General features: G+C 36.6%; 1 protein-coding gene across 2 annotated transcripts in view; it reads left to right on the forward strand.

Annotated features, from left to right (window-relative positions):
• Window positions 1-19,402, forward strand: part of Scn1a (sodium voltage-gated channel alpha subunit 1) — a 141,775-nt gene that overhangs the window by 95,874 nt on the left and 26,499 nt on the right. For both annotated transcript variants that reach the window (XM_085834813.1, XM_085834814.1), the window contains exons 15-20: window positions 3,090-3,263; window positions 4,389-4,745; window positions 5,857-6,339; window positions 14,097-14,217; window positions 15,225-15,379; window positions 17,922-18,095. In XM_085834813.1, coding sequence (XP_085690939.1) covers window positions 3,090-3,263; window positions 4,389-4,745; window positions 5,857-6,339; window positions 14,097-14,217; window positions 15,225-15,379; window positions 17,922-18,095 — 1,464 coding nt within the window. The remainder of the gene's footprint in view (window positions 1-3,089; window positions 3,264-4,388; window positions 4,746-5,856; window positions 6,340-14,096; window positions 14,218-15,224; window positions 15,380-17,921; window positions 18,096-19,402) is intronic.

Genomic DNA, 19,402 nt, shown 5'->3' on the forward strand with positions numbered 1-19,402 from the left:
TTTTCTCAAAGAACCAGCTCCTCGATTGGTTGATTCTTTGAATTGTTCTTGTTGTTTCCACTTGGTTGATTTCACCCCTGAGTTTGATTATTTCTTGCAGTCTACTCCTCTTGGGTGAATTTGCTTCCTTTCGTTCTAGAGCTTTTAGGTGTGTTGTCAAGCTGCTAATGTGTGCTCTCTCTAGTTTCTTTTTGGAGGCATTCAGAGCTATGAGTTTTCCTCTTAGAAATGCTTTCAGTGTGTCCCATAAGTTTGGGTATGTTGTGGCTTCATTTTCATTAAACTCCAGAAAGTCCTTAATTTCTTTCGTTATTCCTTCCTTGACCAAGGTATCATTGAGAAAAGTGTTGTTTAGTTTCCATGTGTGTGTTGGCTTTCAATTATTTATTTTGTTATTGAAGATCAGTCTTAGTCCATGGTGATCTGATAGGGTGCATGGGACAATTTCAATATTTTTGTATATAATGAGGCTTGTTTTGTGACCAATTATGTGGTCAATTTTGGAGAAGGTACCGTGAGGTGCTAAGAAGAAGGTATATCCTTTCGTTTTAGGATAAAATGTTCTGTAGATATCTGTCAGATCCATTTGTTTCATAACCTCTGTTAGTTTCACTGTGTCCCTGTTTAGTTTCTGTTTCCATGATCTGTCCATTGGTGAAAGAGGTGTGTTGAAGTCTCCCACTATTATTGTGTGAGGTGCAATGTGTGCTTTGAGCTTTACTAAAGTATCTTTAATGAATGAGGCTGCCCTTGTATTTGGCGCATAGATATTCAGACTTGATAGTTCCTCTTGGAGGATTTTACCTTTGATGAGAATGAAGTGCCCTTCCTTGTCTTTTTTTTGATGACTTTGGGTTGGAAGTCAATCTTATCAGATATTATAATGGCTACTCCAGCTTGTTTCTTCCTACCATTTGCTTGGAAAATTGTTTTCCAGCCTTTCATTCTGAGGTAGTGTCTATCTTTTTCTCTGAGATGAGTTTCCTGTAAGCAGCAAAATGTTGGGTCCTGTTTCTGTAGCCAGCCTGTTAGTCTATGTCTTTTTATTGGGGAGTTGAGTCCATTGATATTAAGAGATATTAGGGAGAAGTAATTGTTGCTTCCTTTTATTTTTGTTTTTAGAGTTGGTGTTCTGTTTTTGTGGCTGTCTTCTTTTAGGTTTGTTGAGGTATTACCTTCTTGCTTTTTCTATGACGTGGTTTCCGTCCTTGTATTGGTTTTTTTCTGTTATTATCCTTTGAAGTGCTGGATTCGTGGAAAGATAATGTGTGAATTTGGTTTTATCGTGGAATACTTTGGTTTCTCCATCTATGGTAATTGAGAGTTTGGTTGGGTATAGTAGCCTGGGCTGGAAATTGTGTTCTCTTAGTTTCTGTATAACATCTGTCCAGGCCCTTCTGGCTTTCATAGTCTCGGGTGAATAATCCGGTGTAATTCTGATAGGCTTGCCTTTATATGTTACTTGACCTTTTTCCCTTACTGCTTTTAGTATTCTATCTTTATTTAGTGCATTTGTTGTTCTGATTATTATGTGTCGGAAGGAATTTCTTTTCTGGTCCAGTCTATTTGGAGTTCTGTAAGCTTTTTGTATGTTCATGGGCATCTCTTTCTTTAGGTTTGGGAAGTTTTCTTCTATAATTTTGTTGAATATATTTGCTGGACCTTTGAGTTGAAAATCTTCATTCTCATCTACTCCTATTATCCGTAGGTTTGGTCTTCTCATTTTGTCCTGGATTTCCTGGATATTTTGAGTTAGGATCTTTTTGGATTTTCTATTTCCTTTGATTGTCGTGCCGATGTTCTCTATGGAGTCTTCTGCACCTGAGATTCTCTCTTCCATCTCTTGTATTCTGTTGCTGATGCTCGTATCTATGGTTCCAGATTTCTTTCCTAGTGTTTCTATCTCCAGTGTTGCCTCAATTTGGGTTTTCTTCATTGTTTCTACTTCCCTTTTTAGGTCTTGGATGGTTTTATTCAATTCCATCACCTGTTTGGTCTGGTTTTCCTGCAATTCTTTAATGGATTTTTGTGCTTCCTCTTTAATGTCTTCTACCTGTTTAGCAGTGTTCTCCTGCAATTATTTAAGGGATTTTTGTGCTTCCTCTTTAATGTCTCCTACCTGTTTAGCAGTGTTCTCCTGCAATTCTTTAAGGGATTTTTGTGCTTCCTCTTTAATGTCTTCTACCTGTTTACCAGTGTTCTTTTGTATTTCTTTAAGTGTGTTATTAAAGTCCTTCTTGATGTCCTCTACCATCATCGTGAGATATGCTTTTAGAACCGGGTCTAGCTTTTCCGGTGTGTTGGGGTGCCCTGGACTGGGTGAAGTTGGAGGGCTGGGTTCTGATGATGGTGAGTGGTCTTGGTTTCTGTTAGTAAGATTCTTATGTTTACCTTTTGCCCTCTGGTAATCTCTGGGATTAGTTGTTATTGTTGTCACTGTTTAAAGATTGGAGCAGACTCGGTGTTCCACTCACCAGAAGTCTCAAAATCCTGTGGCGGGTGTTGTGGGTAGCTGGCGAGTGTCAACAGACCCTGCGCCCTAGCTACTCAGGTGCTGTTCAGACCGGAAGAGGCTTGTGGCCCTACTCAGGCAGGTTTTCTGCTTCCCTAACTAATGCAGTCTCGGGTCCCGAGAGCAATTGGATTGGAGCAGAAGCTGTTTTCCACTCACCAGAAGTCTTAAGATCCTGTGGCGGGTGTTGTGGGTAGCTGGCGAGTGTCAGCCGACCCTGCGCCTTAGCTACCCTGGTGCTGGTCTGACCGGAAGAGGCTTGTAGCTGGTCTGACTGGAAGAGGCTTGTAGATGGGCATTTTATATACCTTGAAATATTGTTCTCCTCATCTGTAATAGAATAATTACAGTAATTATACTACCTGGTTATTGGAGCTTCTATGAGCATAAAACAGTAAACTAATATAAACCAGCATTGTCAAATGAACTTGTAGGATAATCTTAGGATCAATAATCGAAAAGTAGAAGTAGCATTAGTCGTTTATCTTAATATATATATATATATATATATATATATATATAATCTTTGATGTTATCACTATCTAAGATAATTCGAATAATATGATTTTGCTTTTAGGTCTTCACTGGGATTTTCACAGCAGAAATGTTCCTGAAAATCATCGCAATGGATCCTTACTATTACTTCCAAGAAGGCTGGAATATCTTTGATGGTTTCATTGTGACACTCAGCCTGGTAGAACTTGGCCTTGCCAATGTGGAAGGATTGTCAGTTCTCCGTTCATTTCGACTGGTAAACAAGACAACTGCAATAATAACTGTTTTCTCCAGTGGTGTTCTCTCATAGTGCTTCCCTATAGTTTTCCACAAAACTATTATCATTTTAAGTTTTTATGTAGGCTGATACCCCTAAATGGGGAATAATATCTCTCAGGTAATATTTGTATATATTTTTTCAAAGGCAACTTTCTTCTGAAAAGCCTATTTATGTAAACTTTCTAATATTATCATTTATAAGTTTGCAGTGCTGGGTTACATAACCCAGAGCCTTGAGCTGTCACTAGCCCTGTCATGTGAACACTGATATCTTTTTCTGTTGCTCTGTTGACAATGTGTTCTTTCTAATGACTTAGACAATTAATACTTTCAACCTGTAGAAGTGTCTTTAATAGAAATGGTTAATAGCTTAATAAAAGTTGAAAATGTAAATAGCTCTTTGATATTCACATAAAAGGTATGCATGTAATTCTACTTCTAAAAAATACATTCCATAAAAACAAAAGTTTGCAGGACTATTAAAGATAGATAGATAGATAGATAGATAGATAGATAGATAGATAGATAGATTCATATAAATGCCCTGAAGACTGAGGAAGAGTCATAGTAAATATTCCAGGTTTAACAATACATTGCATTTATTTATAATTTTACTCTGTTATAATATTAATAGATAATAAATATTTTTCATTTTATTTTCATCAATGCTCTCAATGCAATGTTACTTAGAACCTTTTTGACAAATGAATCCTTTAGCAGAAATTATTCATATTCAGATGTCAATATGACACTATAAAACTTGGAAGATGGTCTCAGAGAAACAAATTAAAGAATATAGTTTCTAATATGCAACTAGGAGATCACTTTCAGAGAAGATGAACCACATTATTAAAATCTGGAAAACCTAGATTCTTCCTATGAGGGTCTAAATATTAACTATGAATCTGAGAAAGTTAGAGCAAGATAATGTAAGCAGAATTTTTTAGGGGTGTGTAGTGCTAGCAACAGATCTCATGGCTGCGTGCCCACTAAGGAGGTGTTCTGTCTCTGAGCTGCAGCCCCTTTTTCTTTAGTAAGCCTCAAGATAATTAATGCTTGTGAAGATCATAATAATGTATATTAATTTGTTCTCATTTTCTAGCTCCGAGTGTTCAAGTTGGCAAAGTCTTGGCCCACACTGAATATGCTCATTAAGATCATCGGCAACTCGGTGGGCGCCCTGGGCAACCTGACCCTGGTGCTAGCCATCATCGTCTTCATTTTTGCCGTGGTCGGCATGCAGCTGTTTGGCAAAAGTTACAAAGATTGTGTCTGCAAAATTGCCACTGACTGCAAACTCCCACGTTGGCACATGAATGACTTCTTCCACTCGTTCCTGATCGTGTTCCGCGTGCTGTGTGGGGAGTGGATAGAGACCATGTGGGACTGCATGGAGGTGGCAGGACAAGCCATGTGCCTTACTGTCTTCATGATGGTCATGGTGATTGGGAACCTTGTGGTATGTACCCAAGTTAGATATACATTTCAGAAGTAACATAAAAAATTTGTGCCCAATTTATTAAAAAATAACTTTTATGATAAATAATTTTAAATGCCTCTGATCTTAAGATATGTTTATCTTCTTATTCTAAAAATATACTGCAATATGGTAAAGTGTAGTATCACAATCTTCTATGGTAATATAGAAATACATCTTAAAACAAATGTATGCACATTAATATTATCTGTAATATTTTACTCTCAACTCCATATTTTACAGCTCTATTTTTTTAAGACAAGGTTTCTTTGTGTATCCCTGGCTGTCCTGGAACTTGCTCTATAGATATGGCTGGGCTTGAACTCAGAGACCCACCTGCCTCTCCATCCCAAGTACTAGGATTAAAGTGATTGTGCCAACTGGCTTCTCAGCTCCATTTTATGCAGTCACTTCATTGCATTTAGTTATTAAATTGCATAGGACTGTTAAAAGTTTACACAAATCGGGTGTGTGTGTGTGTGTGTGTGTGTGTGTGTGTGTATGTGATGGCTATGTGTGCATGTGCGTGTGAGGGAGAAAGGGGAGCAATTTTTGCTATAGAATAGTGCTAACAAGAATGGTCCATACATATGTTGAAGACTTTCATTCTAAATTTGGTCATGACCATGATTTTTTTTTTCAGTTATCAACCAAGAACACAAAATCATCAAGAGAGAAAACCCAAAATACATTTAAATGAATAATTGCAAATATTAATCACTTTTAAATCTGGAATTGTTAAAGTATCTCAGTAAATATATATTCTTTTACTCATATCATTTTAAATATAATGATAAACTAATTCATTCAAGTTCTTCATTTCATGTATGGGAGATCTTGAGAGCAGTAGAAAGAATGCCTCATGTACATAGAGATGGAGTAATATCACAAATTCAGAGTGCTCAAAACTTTTCTAGGGCGGGTTGTTGAACCCAGGGCCTCATGTGTTCTGGCCTTGGCCCACCTAACTTCTAGCAATGCCTGTGCTGTATCTTGCTCATATAGCATTAGGTTATTTATTCTATAGCTAAAGGAATAAGCCATCCTATGTCCTCTGTGTTGTGGTGAACACATACGTATGTCTGTTTTCAAGGTCCTGAACCTCTTTCTGGCCTTGCTGCTGAGCTCATTTAGTGCAGACAACCTTGCAGCCACTGATGATGACAATGAGATGAACAACCTGCAGATTGCTGTGGACAGGATGCACAAAGGAATAGCTTATGTAAAAAGAAAAATATATGAATTCATTCAACAATCCTTTGTTAGGAAACAGAAGATACTAGATGAAATTAAGCCACTTGATGATCTAAACAACAGAAAAGACAATTGTATCTCTAACCACACAACAGAAATTGGGAAAGATCTGGACTGTCTGAAAGATGTGAATGGAACCACAAGTGGCATAGGGACGGGCAGCAGTGTGGAGAAGTACATCATTGATGAGAGTGATTACATGTCATTCATAAACAACCCCAGCCTCACTGTGACTGTGCCCATTGCTGTGGGAGAGTCTGACTTTGAGAACTTAAACACAGAAGACTTTAGCAGTGAATCAGATCTAGAAGAGAGCAAAGAGGTAAGATGCTGTAAATTAGGGAGATGTATATGTATAAATATATGTGTGGATTGTACTGTCTGTATTAATGATTGTATAAAACCTTTTTGATATAATATCAAATATTATTTTATTGAGATACCAAAAATCTTTTCTCAGGGAGATGAATGCCAAAGCAAAATGTAATATACTGTTGTATGAATTTTCTCATTCTTCTTAAACTCTATTTGTTAAATGGGAACAAGTAATGAATTAAAAACTAGCATCATTAGTTACTTAATCCTTGTAATTAACAGAGAAGGAACATATTACTGTAAAGTTTCAAGTGAAAAAACAAAACAAAAGAAAAAACCAACCAGCTTTGGCTGGCTAAGAGCATGTAACCTGTGAGGGGTAGAACCCCACCTTGAACTTGAAGCCTTTGTTTTTAAGTTTTAATATTTGTGTGTGTGTCATCTCAGTTTAAATAACTGAATGAACTTCAGAAAAAAAGGTGCTCCCTACCAATTGTCACATTAAAATTACGTAATGTCATAAAATAGCATGGTGCTAAGAAACAGATGGCTTACACACACACACACACACACACACACACACACACACACAAAAATTTATTCACAATTCTGGAAAGCAGACCATGGTACTGCAGGGTCAGTGTCCGGGGAGGACTATTTGCTAAGGTTGTAGATGTCCACCTTCTCACTATGTCTTTGCAAGGCCTGAGTGTGATAGGTGCACTGAACAGAAATAGATCGCTTGTCTCTTCCTCAACTTGTAAGGGAATTACTCTATTGGATGAGAATCTTGGAGTCATTTGATATGTAGAGCTCATTATCAAACCAGACTTTCAGATATATAGAGACTCTCAGTTTCAGCAATTGAATTTAGGATAGAAGAATGGGTAGGAGAATATAATTCAGTCCATGAGATTCTACTTGAAAATATTAAAGCTAAAACATTCGTGGATATTAGGACTGTCTCTAACTTGGGCTAACTTGCCGTTACTATTTCTCAACAACCAACACATTCCTGTGTATATTGCTAGCCATGGTGTTCAGTGGTTTGTGTGTCCTGAATAGTTTTTTTTCTAACTACATTTTCATTTTACAGTGAGGTTTCTGTGATATAATGCTATTGCATGGAAGTCTCAAAGATAACAAAGCATATTTAGAGCTTGAATAATCTAAATACTTTAAAGACATCAATATGTCATGGATACTCTATTCCTAATAAAAATCGACTGGTATGTCGACCATGATCAAGGGAAACAATGGTGTGTTTTGGTTGGTAGTTCCTAGAGCAGAAAGCATAGACATATGACATGATATTAGATTATTGAATATGTCCATTTAATGATGATTCAAGCTTTTATAAAAACTTTGGTGTCATATTGGAATTCCCACTTTTAGATGTAGGAACTGATATTAAAGCTAGCAGTGACTGCATTGAGATATTCTGGGGTCTTCTCGTGAAAGAAGAGAAAGTGAAATAACACAGAAGTGAGACAGTGGGGAAAATACTAACTCCAATGTCTACCGAGATGGATTTAGTGTGGGAGGAAGATGAACTTTTTTTTTTAACTTATTGAATGTCTTAAGGACTACTATGTGAACATTATCTTATTTAAAATGTTTATTTATTACCTGGTGTTTTCTAAGAAATAAATGGTAGATGTCAACTGTGAAATAAATGTTTGTTGAGCATGGTACCTAATGACTAAAAGCCCATCATTGGGCAGGTAAAGTCAGAAAGGTCAGGAACTCAATATCTCAGCTAGATAGTGAGCTCCAGGGAAGCCTGGAACATATAAGTTCACATCTAAAAGTAAAAATATCAACAAAACATCTTATTTAAACACTTCATTCTAAATTTCTGATAAGATAAATTTCCAAAATTCATTCTAGTTTGAATCTCCTCATCTTAAGCCCTTGAATCTATAGGCATATATTTAATATTGGCTGAATAATAGTAGCAGCTACTTGTTATGTACTGAATATTACTGATAAGCTATTGTATTATAAAAAGTATCCATAAAATTATCTTTCCACTGAAAATTAACATGATTCACATTTGTACAGCTTCTGTTTGCATTAATCAGGAATAGAAAGAGCACTGACATCTTCATCACTGATTGTCCACAGAACCCCTAGAGCCCATAGCCATTCTTTTCCCATGCTCTTGTAGCTCAGAAATCTGCTGATTTAAAAATCATGGATATTACAATAGTATAAACATTAGAGATGTAATGTTTCTAAATTACAAGTCATTGCCCAGTTAGAGTTTAAGAGCCAATATGTTATCCCAATTTTTTAAAATTTTAGTATATTAGAATAGATTGTGTCAATGCAATTTGCCTATTGTGGTAGTACCGAAACAGGGTGTATGGAGAATACCACCTGTCTTTATATTGAGAAGTTAGGGTAGTAGAGACCGACATTAGGGAAACTGATGATATGGGGCACTAAGGGCAGGTGTTTGAGCTTCCCTGCTGCTTTATAAGAACTACTGTCTCAATAGTGTCTTTTTCTTTGATATGACAGTGTTGCTTTGTTGAGAGTCATTAATAGTGATCATTTTGATTTTAATGCATACATTAGAAATATCTCCTAAAGCAGAATATACACAACAACATATTAACATTTATATGTTCAATGCTGTGGAGAATGATGGCTAATCTGCATTGTCCACTTGGCTAAATGTAGAATCCCCTAGAAAACTGTAAGGTGCACCCCAAAGTACATCTATTAGGAAGTTTATATAAAGGGTTGACTAAGAAGAAAACTATCTTTAAATGGAAGTGACACCCACCCAGGGACTGGGAGCACAGACTGAATAATAAAAGGAGAGGGGAAAGAAGAAATGAAGAAGAAGAAGAAGAAGAAGAAGAAGAAGAAGAAGAAGAAGAAGAAGAAGAAGAAGAAGAAGAAGGAGGAGGAGGAGGAGGAGGAGGAGGAGGAGGAGGAGGAGGAGGAGGAGGAGGAGGAGGAGGAGGAGGAGGAGGAGGAGGAGGAGGAGGAAGGAAGAAGGAAAGAAGAAGAAGAAGAAGAAGAAGAAGAAGAAGAAGAAGAAGAAGAAGAAGAAGAAGAAGAAGAAGAAGAAGAAGAAGACAACGACGCCGCCGCTGACGATGAAGATGAAGAAGACGACGACAACAACAATGATGACTACCAGCAGAGGCCGCTTTCCCTTTTTCAGTTTTCTTGCTCGCCATGACATGCACTGCTCTGAACCAGCATGCCCTCCCCACCATCATGCACTGCCTGCTCAGAAACTATGAGCCAAAAGAAAACGTTCCTCCGTTTAAACTGCTTTACCAAGTATTTTAACCCTTTGAGACAATACTAACTGATAAACAGAGCATCAAGGATCTTATTTATATGTTTTTGTATAAATGTATCAAGTCAGCAAAAGGCTAAGATTAAAAACAGGTCATGCTTTGTTCATAGTTGAGTATGGGCTTCATTTATAGATAAGTTCCTTCCGTGCTAGTCTTTGTTGCATCTCGCTCTCTGTGTATATGACAGTGCACTATATAATCCATCAGTTACAAAATCCCAATTATTTTTATCACTTATTAAAAAGTAAACTTTCATTAATATCCATTAATAATATCCCTGTAATAAACTAGGTCACAAAATAAAGACATCTCACATTTAAAGTTAAAGCTGAGAAGAAGGAGACATCTGACTCGTTCCTTCTAAAGAAACACCAAGCTGTGGCTTGTTCTGTTGCTGTTTTGTTTTGTTTCATTTTCAAGGTCATTTTCTCTACCAGAGAACATCTTTAAAAGCAAAAAAAAGAGGCATGAATCCATAGTGAAGGGAAAAATGCTCTTACCATCAGGGTCGCAGTTAGTAACTGATCATCTCACCTCGTAAATAACCTGCCAAGTACATATGGATTGCACAGATCAGACGGTTTATATGGAAAAATATACCCAGCCTCTAATTAACTAGTCCATTAGGGAATTAATAAATTGAAGATTGATTAATAGCATATTAAATGCTAAAATGGATTTAACATATTTTATTAATTTCAAAACACTGAGAAACATACTTTAAAAAGCAAAAATTATTACCAATTTAAGAATAAAAAAGAACTAATCTACTTCATTAAGTTTTAAATTAATAAAATACTTGTTTGACAACACTGGATTGCATTGTTACCTAGGATCTTTAGAACATTGTATGAAACATGTCTGTGTGCAAAGTTGAGGTGAGCCCCTTTCTCAGAGCTATTGAGCTTCCTCCCTGTTTGAGTAGCAGTGATATCTGAACCAAAGAACTGCACTTACTTTTTGTTTTGTTTTAACAATGAGAAAAATAATAATAAGCATACCTTTGCTTTTAGAGTTCTGAAGCAATGTTTTTATCTCATGATTAAAATGTAACAAATTAAATGACAACATTGAGACTCCTTTATTTTATTTCATATATTAAGACTTGCAAACACACACAAACACATGCAAACATGTGCACACACACATACACACACATGAGTATTTGCTTTTATGTCTGTGTACTACTTACATATCTTCTTCCCACAAGATCAGATGAGGGCGTCCGAACCTCTGGAACTGGAGTTTTAGATGGTTGAGAGCTGCCATGTGGATGCGGGGAATTGAACTCAGAACATTTGGAAGAGAAGTCAGAGCTCTTAACCGCTGAACCATCTCTAGCCCATTACTAGTATTTTTACTGTTAGTATTATCCACAAGTATCCATAGATGTTTACAAAAAGGAACAGTATATCCGAACTCAAAGTAAAGCTTAGAAAATCAAGATATCAGATATTGTATATGGCTATCTGACCTCAGGTCAGTTAAACTGAAGGTAAAATATAAGTCAGAAGACAGAATTCCATCTAAAAATAAGAAAATTAGGCCTTTATGTAACCAAAATTCCAGTAAATGTGGTTGAGTTTGTACACACCAGTGTTTGTTGTCTTTTTATTTTTTTGTCTTATTGTCCCATTATATCCTCACTAGAAAGAAATATTTCAACATCTCAAAAAGAATAAAGTATGAATAGAAATAATGTAAGCCTCAGACTACCTTTATGAATTAGGATGCCAATATAAAAATAGCCAGGAAAAACTGTCAGTCTGCATATATTCTTTTAAAAGATTTTGGAAGAGTGAAAATTTTTATGTAGGTAGCCTAAAAAAGTCAACATGTGAAATATGAATGTAAATACAGTAAATGAAATTTTTTGAAGTGCATATCTACTTGCCTTCTACATAAAATGATATTTTGAAAATGTGTCAAAAAATAACATAGTGCCTTTTGGGTTCTTGCAATTTTCAATCCAGGCATTTCTCAGATAAGCCTTTTTCTTAGGACAAGAAAAACAGTACTTAGTTCCATCAACTAAGTAATCTTTTAAACATAGAATAAGAAGTCAGTACTTCACACGTCAATGAAAACAGTGGTAATTGTGAAAAAGATGTTATGGTTGGCAAGACGTAGAACCAGCTATATGCAGTATCTTACTAGCGAATGCCATTGTTGTAGAAAGGCTGCTTGAGAGCTTTTTGTTCTACTTGACACTGAAAAATGATACCACTGAAGATTAGGTTTTATCTGAATGGTACCTGATATTGTGATTCTTGACAGACAGCAAAATATCTGTAGAGATCTAACAGATCACTGTTACATGCTCAGCAAGTTAAAATTTCTATTTACAATAAAGTTTATCTGAATCCCTGCCCACACATAAGTTTATTCAAAGGGAGGAAGATGGGATTTCTAGTAATTAATGAATTTTGGTAAAGACTCTTAACTTCTCAAATCAATTTACTTATTATACAAAGAGAATATATATATATATATATATATACACACACACATATATTTATATAGAGAGAGAGAGAAGGAGGAGGAGGGGGGAGGAGGAGAAGGAGGAAAAGGAGAAGGAGAAGGAGGAGAAGGAGAAGGAGAAGAAGAAGAAGAAGAAGAAGAAGAAGAAGAAGAAGAAGAAGAAGAAGAAGAAGAAGAAGAAGAAGAAGAAGAAGAAGAAGAAGAAGAAGAAGAAGAATGCTGGATAATGATAAAATTCTGCTCACAGGGTTTTTGTAGGAAATAAGAAATAATTCTTGTAGCAATGATAAGGCCAATTAAAGCTATTAAATATGACTACTGATATGGAAAATCTCAGCCTACAACTATCACATTACAGCCAATTATAGATTCCAGTTATTTTGAGGAAAGACACAGGAATCCTCAGAATGGGCACTGTAACTCAAACACACAGACTAGCCATTTATTATAGTCTCTTCACTTATTATATGGCCAAATGCATGACTTATCCTTGGATATGTTTTTAAGTCAGAAGAAATGTTTGAATCATTCAAAGCAAATGCAGTGTAGATTTAAAATCTACCTGTTGCTGTATCCTGTGCAGAGGAGTAAATTCTCCAGATGATGAATGTGTAAACATGCTATAGTCATAATTATTTAAAAAGTTACAACTAGCTTCCAGTGAAGAATCTATGTATAATAACAGAGGTAATCTTTAAAACAGACACTCAGAATTATGACTGGTCTTTCATGTCAGTGTAGATCCTTGTGACCTTTAATTTTCTATTTAACAAGAAATTTAAAAGGAAGAGAGACAGTCAGCTGGATAGAGGCCCAGGTGTAGAAGCCATCTTCCTTTGATGGAACAAAGAAAACTCTGTTTCATGTATACAAATTAGTAGTCATAGTTTTAGCATGATGCTTAAAGTTTATTATTTAAAAATATGTGTTGACTGGGTAGTTGGTGAGATCTCTTTTAGATTAAACATAAATCCATAGTTTGAAAAACATCATATTTTATTTCAAGTATCTAACGGGGCTACGGATTTTATAGTTGCCAATGAACACCAAGTTTCTAACACATTGTTGGCGCTCAATGTTTCTTAACTTGATTAAATTGCCAAGTGTACTATTTACTTTTACAAAGATTTGAAGGTCAGCAGGATAAGTTGATATTTTCTGCTGTTTTTGCCATCTTTGACTCCTAAGGATCCAAAGAGCACCATGTGTCTGGTTACTACTGCCAAAGTCTGAGAAACGCTGTTTCTATTGAATTAACTTTATGTGGGATATTAGTGTATTGCTTGCTGAGCAGAAACTGACATTTCCATGCATTTATTGGTCTGTTTCTGCAACACTTTAGGTTCTAAAATATTTTCCAGTAATGAACCCCTTTAATTAAGAGTCTAAGGCTATTTGTTTATTGATGTATTTTTAACTTATTATAAAACATCTTTTCTCCACAAGGCATATGAAATATGAAAATATGAATACATTTATAATAAATAATTCTGATCCTCTGTTCTAACAGGAAGTGTAAGTTAAAGCATGATGTTATAATTTCCCAGAATTGAGACACTATTAAAGAAACATATGTAAATGTTTAAACACAGACTAGCTTAATGGTTTCATTGTCTTCTCAGGTAGAGATTCTCCGAGCTTCATTTCCCTTATCTCTCTCCCCATTCCTACAAGTCACGACGCTCTCCCCTTCCCCAATCCATGGGATAGGAGTTCCCTCACTCCATGTTGCTGATGGTCCATTTGTGACATCCCAGCACAGCGCAGCAATCTGCACACAGAAATCCCTGGGGTAGGAATCAACAGTTAGGTTTTCCCATTCCCTCTTCTTCTGAGTCTTCGTTTTACTCTCAATGTACATTAGCACCTTAACCTTGAGAAAAGTAATCTCTTCTTGGTATGTCATTCATTGGGGAATTAAATTAAAAGAATTTGCTTTTTATGACCATTTTATGCCCAGAAACTCAACGAAAGCAGTAGCTCCTCAGAGGGAAGCACAGTAGACATCGGGGCGCCTGCAGAGGAACAGCCTGTCATTGAACCAGAAGAAACCCTTGAGCCCGAAGCTTGCTTCACTGAAGGTAAAGATGCGGGTGACATCACTTGCAGTTCACCTATGGAGTACGGCCTTTTCAACTGTTGATCACCCAAAGTGGGTGGCTTAAATGTAATAGACCTTGTAAAGAGTGAGGCCCACAGGCTTGATTCAGTATATAAAAGCAATGTGAGGAAGAGAACACCCTTTCAGGAGCAGCACCACAGGAATACACACTTAGGAGAGAAGGTTTCTGGCCAGACATTAATTTCATTTTGAAATCCTTTTCTAGAGTAGGTCCAACCAAATGCATTAATTTCAGACAATAAAAAGTCAGATGCAGATACTAGCACCCAACCCGTGCACAGAAGTCAGGGACTCCCGTGGTTGAATTAGAGGAAACCAGGAAGATGCTGAGGAGGAGGTTGGCCCCATGGAAGACCAGCACTCTCAATTGACCTGGACTCCCAAGATGTCTCAGACACTGAGCCACCAACAGGCAGCATACACCAGCTGATGAGGCCCCCAACACATAGACAGCAGAGGACTGCCTGGTCTGGCTTCAGGGAGAGAAGATGCACCTAACCCTTGAGAGACTTGAGGTCCCAGGGAGTGGGGAGGTCTGGTGGGGTGTGGGTGGGCACATCCTCTTAGAGACTAGGGTAGGGAGATATGGGATGAGAAGCAGTAGGGGGCCAGACCAGGAGTGGGATAAATACTGGACTATAAAAATGGATTAAAGAATTTTTAAAAATTAAAATAAAAAAAGAGAGAGATGAGAAAAGAACAACCACAAAAGGCAAACTATGTGTCGTTATTTGTAATTTACAATGAGTTTTCTTTGAAGGTAACATTGTGTCAGAGAAATGGCAAAATATGAAGATGCTGTATGTTTTCATTGATTTGCCATTGCTTATAAATTACACACATGTTTAAGGTTAAAGCAAATTAGGCATAGTGCTGGTGGTGGAGGGATAAAGCTGGGCTGATGCAATGTATAATGGAGGTGGTAGAGCTATCTTCCATACTCCTATTGGAACCTTATGCTTGCAGGCTGTGTCCAGAGATTCAAGTGCTGTCAAATCAGTGTGGAAGAAGGAAGAGGGAAACAGTGGTGGAACCTACGAAGAACGTGCTTCCGAATAGTTGAGCACAACTGGTTTGAGACCTTCATTGTGTTCATGATTCTCCTGAGTAGTGGTGCCCTGGTGAGTGAACCTTAACCCAAAGTGCTTCAGTCGCAACTGGGAAAATCTCACACTCTTTAAGCCTTTGTTTCCCATTGCCTTAGTTATCAATGAGTCTTCAATAACAACACCTTTTTATCTTCCTGCCAGATAGTTAATGACTGCTGCATTTCTGGGTTTGCATTTATGTGTGCACACACATTTCTAATCATTCATCGATGTTTGCTTATCATGAAACAGATCAAAAAACGGGTCCCTTTTGCTTAGTCATTTTAAACAAAGTGAGTATTCCTCTTTGCTTAACTAAACATGACTATGAGAAGCACATAAGAGTTCATGTCAGTGCTATTATAGTGGTTATATATCCTCTGAGTTCTGATGAACTCTTTGTGGAAGCTTGGTAGGTCCTTGGGGACCTCTTCTCTGTCCCTTTTCATGTGTGTTCACTATTCTTGGGCTACTCAGGAAACATGATATTGGTAATACTAAATAGTGGGCACCATACCTAAGGATTATTTAAAGACTGGATTATGTTTACAGAAACATGTTCATTTCATCAGAATCTATTTCAATTTAGATGAAAATTGTTTACATATACACAACTATATTGACAGAATTTTAGATATAAAAATATATTTAAGCCATAAAATAAAATGTTTGGATAGATTGATAATAGAGAAACTATAGATAGATAGATAGATAGATAGATAGATAGATAGATAGATAGATGATACATAGATTTATATAAATGATAGAATATATACATAAATAAATAAGCACAAGTGTTTGCCTGATTAAAACACAATGACTTACACGTTTTAAAATCAAGTATATATTTTTCTATAAAATTGTTGATGGAATAACTGTCTTCTACATATCACTATCTACATATCTGCATATCATAGACAAAAATGTCTTTTCATCATTGAAAGGAATATATATCAGAAGTAAAGTACCAGCTGAGGTTTATATTAGAACAAGGCATAGGTGGATCTAATTGAAAAGTAATATGACATTCCTATTAAGTAATGTCACATTATACCTACCAAAAAGTAAAATTATCAGCTAGATGTGGTGGTGCACACCCTTAATTCCAGCAGGAAGAGGTAGACAGATGCTTGTGAGTTAGAGCCCCAGCCTACTCTACAAAGTGAGGATAGCCAGGGCTATTATACAGAGTAACCCTGTCTTGTAAAACAAACAACAAACAAACAAACAAACAAAAACAAAAGAAAAGAAAAGAAAAAGAAAAAGAGTAGAATTATCAACAAAAACCAAAAAAAGCAGTTAACTGCTTAGTAAAATAAAATTGGACAGTATATTGATAAATTGCTTATTGGTTTAATCTCTCTCCTATAGAAAAAAACATAATAATGAGAGGAATTTGTTTTTTTGCTGGAAGTCAAGCTACTGGTCTCACATATCTTAGACAACTGTTCTAGTCACTGAGTCACGCCCACAGCATAGAAACAAAGAAACAGGGTACAGAGCTAAACAAAGAATTGTCAACTGAGGAATATAGAATGGCTGAGAAGCACCTATAAAAATGTTCAACATCCTTAATCATAAGGGAAATGCAAATCAAAACAGCCCTGAGATTCTACCTCACACCAGTCAGAATGGCTAAGATCAAAAAGAGGAATGGATACAGAAAAAGAGGTACATTTACACAATGGAGTACTACTCAGCTATTAAAACAATGAAATTATGAAATTCTTAGGCAAACTAGAAAATATCATCCTGAGTGAGGTAACCCAATCACAAAAGAACACACATGGTCTGCACTCACTGATAAGTGGATATTAGCCCAGAAGCTCCGAATACCCAAGATACAATTCACAGACCACATGAAACTAAAGAAGGAAGATCAAAGTGTGGGTGCTTTGGTCCTTCTTAGAAAGGGGAACAAAATACTCATAAGAACAAATATGGAGACAAAGTATAGAGCAGAAACTGAAGGAAAGGCCATCCAGAGTCTGTCCCACCTGGAAATTCATCCCATATACAGTCACCAAACCCAGACACTGTTGTGAATGCCAAGAAATGTTTGCTGAAAGAAGCCTGATATAGCTGTCTCCTGAGAGGCCTGCCAAAGCCTTACAAATGCAGGGGAACGGGGGATGGGATAGGGGCTTTCCAGGAGGGGGGAACTGGGAAAGGGGATAACATTTGAGATATAAATAAAGAAAATATCTAATAAAAATACAGAGAGAGAGAGATAGAGAGAGGGAGAGAGAGAGAGAGAAACGCCATGGCTGCCATGGAATGTGACATTAAGAAATACTTCCTGGCTTAGCCAATTGACTCAGGGACTTACCATTTCACTTCAGGAAGAGTGGAGTCATGAAGACACCTCCCCCCTCTCTGGTTTTAGTAGCTATCTAAAGTATATCTTTCCCTCTGGTTTATAAGGATAAAACCCAGAGAGTAACAAAGCAATAGCAACACTGTATCCCCGTTCTTCCGTCCCAAGGAAATACCATGTGCAGATATAATCAGAAAAATCTAGCTGTAAGATTCTAGTAGTGTTTGAAAGCTAAAATGTGTAATGTTTTCTTTCTAGGCCTTTGAGGATATATATATTGATCAGCGAAAGACGATCAAAACCATGCTGGAGTATGCTGACAAAGTCTTCACTTACATTTTCATCCTGGAGATGCTCCTCAAATGGGTGGCCTATGGCTATCAAACATACTTCACCAATGCCTGGTGTTGGCTGGACTTCTTAATTGTTGATGTAGGTATCTTCCATGTCCTGCCTTTTGTTTGAGGTAGTTTGTCTTGTTTGCATCCCAATTCTAAAACAGTGAATGAGTCTCAGGCCACTGTGTTGTGATGACAAGATAGGCTCCCCAGCCCTAAACTCTCTCACCTAATAATAGCATAGAACTTAGAAGTTCTGGACTAATTTACTAACTAATTTAAAAGGGGGGAGATAAGATCTAGTAGTAAAACCAAATTTAAACAATCATATTGGTAATATATAATGCAAATGATAGAAAAAGGACTTTTGGGATAGCATTGGAAATGTAATTGAGGAAAATATGTAATAAAAATATTAAAAATTTTAAAAAAAAAGAATAAATAAAAGAGAATGAAAGACTTAAAAAAAAAGAAAAAAAGAAAAAGACATTTAAAAGGCATGGTGTCTATTCTGCCATGTTAAAAACTTGACAGACTCCAGATTGGGTCTTAATGCGCTTATTCATTGATGTTCTTCCCCAATGGTAAAGAATAGCAAGATACAAAAGGGATGGTGAGCACTACTGTAATCTTATAAATCTTTCTTATCTACTGGAAGATTTTACTGAGAGATTTTTAAGTCTATTACAAGTAAGGTTGCAGAGGGTAGGGGAAGACAAGCCTACTTTATGATGAGGAAGAAATTTTCTTTTATGTAAATGAGATTTACAGAAAGTCATTGATATACCAAATATCCTTATGGAGAATTTTAGTTATGAATACTTAAAACAAGTAACAGGGCTACTCAGTGAGGCCAAATTGGAGTGAGCAAATTGATGGAAATCTCAAAGGAATCATCAGTTTTACAGAAAAGAGAGAGGAAATTAATCAATAGGCATTAGCTCATGCTTTCATAACTCCAAGTGTGGTTAGAACTTGGTATTTTGCAAATTCTTTACTCTTGATATTCATTTATATCCTTTTAATATTTTATTTTAAACTTTTCATACAGTGTAAATTTTTCTACGGTGTATTTTGCATTATATTGCTTCCCTTCCCCCAAGTCCTCCCAGATCCTCCTGTCCTGATACCCTGGCAACTTCATTCTCTTTATAAAAAGAAAAGGAAGGAAGGAAGGAAGGAAGGAAGGAAGGAAGGAAGGAAGGAAGGAAGGAAGGAAGGAAGGAAGGAAGGGAGGGAGACAGACAGACAGACAGGAAGAAGGAAGGAAAGAAGGAAAGAAAGAGAAAGAAAGAAAGAAAGAAAGAAAGAAAGAAAGAAAGAAAGAAAGAAAGAAAGAAAGAAGGAAGGAAGGAAGGAAGGAAGGAAGGAAGGAAGGAAGGAAGGAAGGGAGGGAGACAG

This window comes from Mus caroli, unplaced genomic scaffold, assembly GCF_978045245.1.
Source record: "Mus caroli unplaced genomic scaffold, Mus_caroli_1 scaffold_2, whole genome shotgun sequence".
Lineage (NCBI taxonomy): Eukaryota > Metazoa > Chordata > Mammalia > Rodentia > Muridae > Mus > Mus caroli.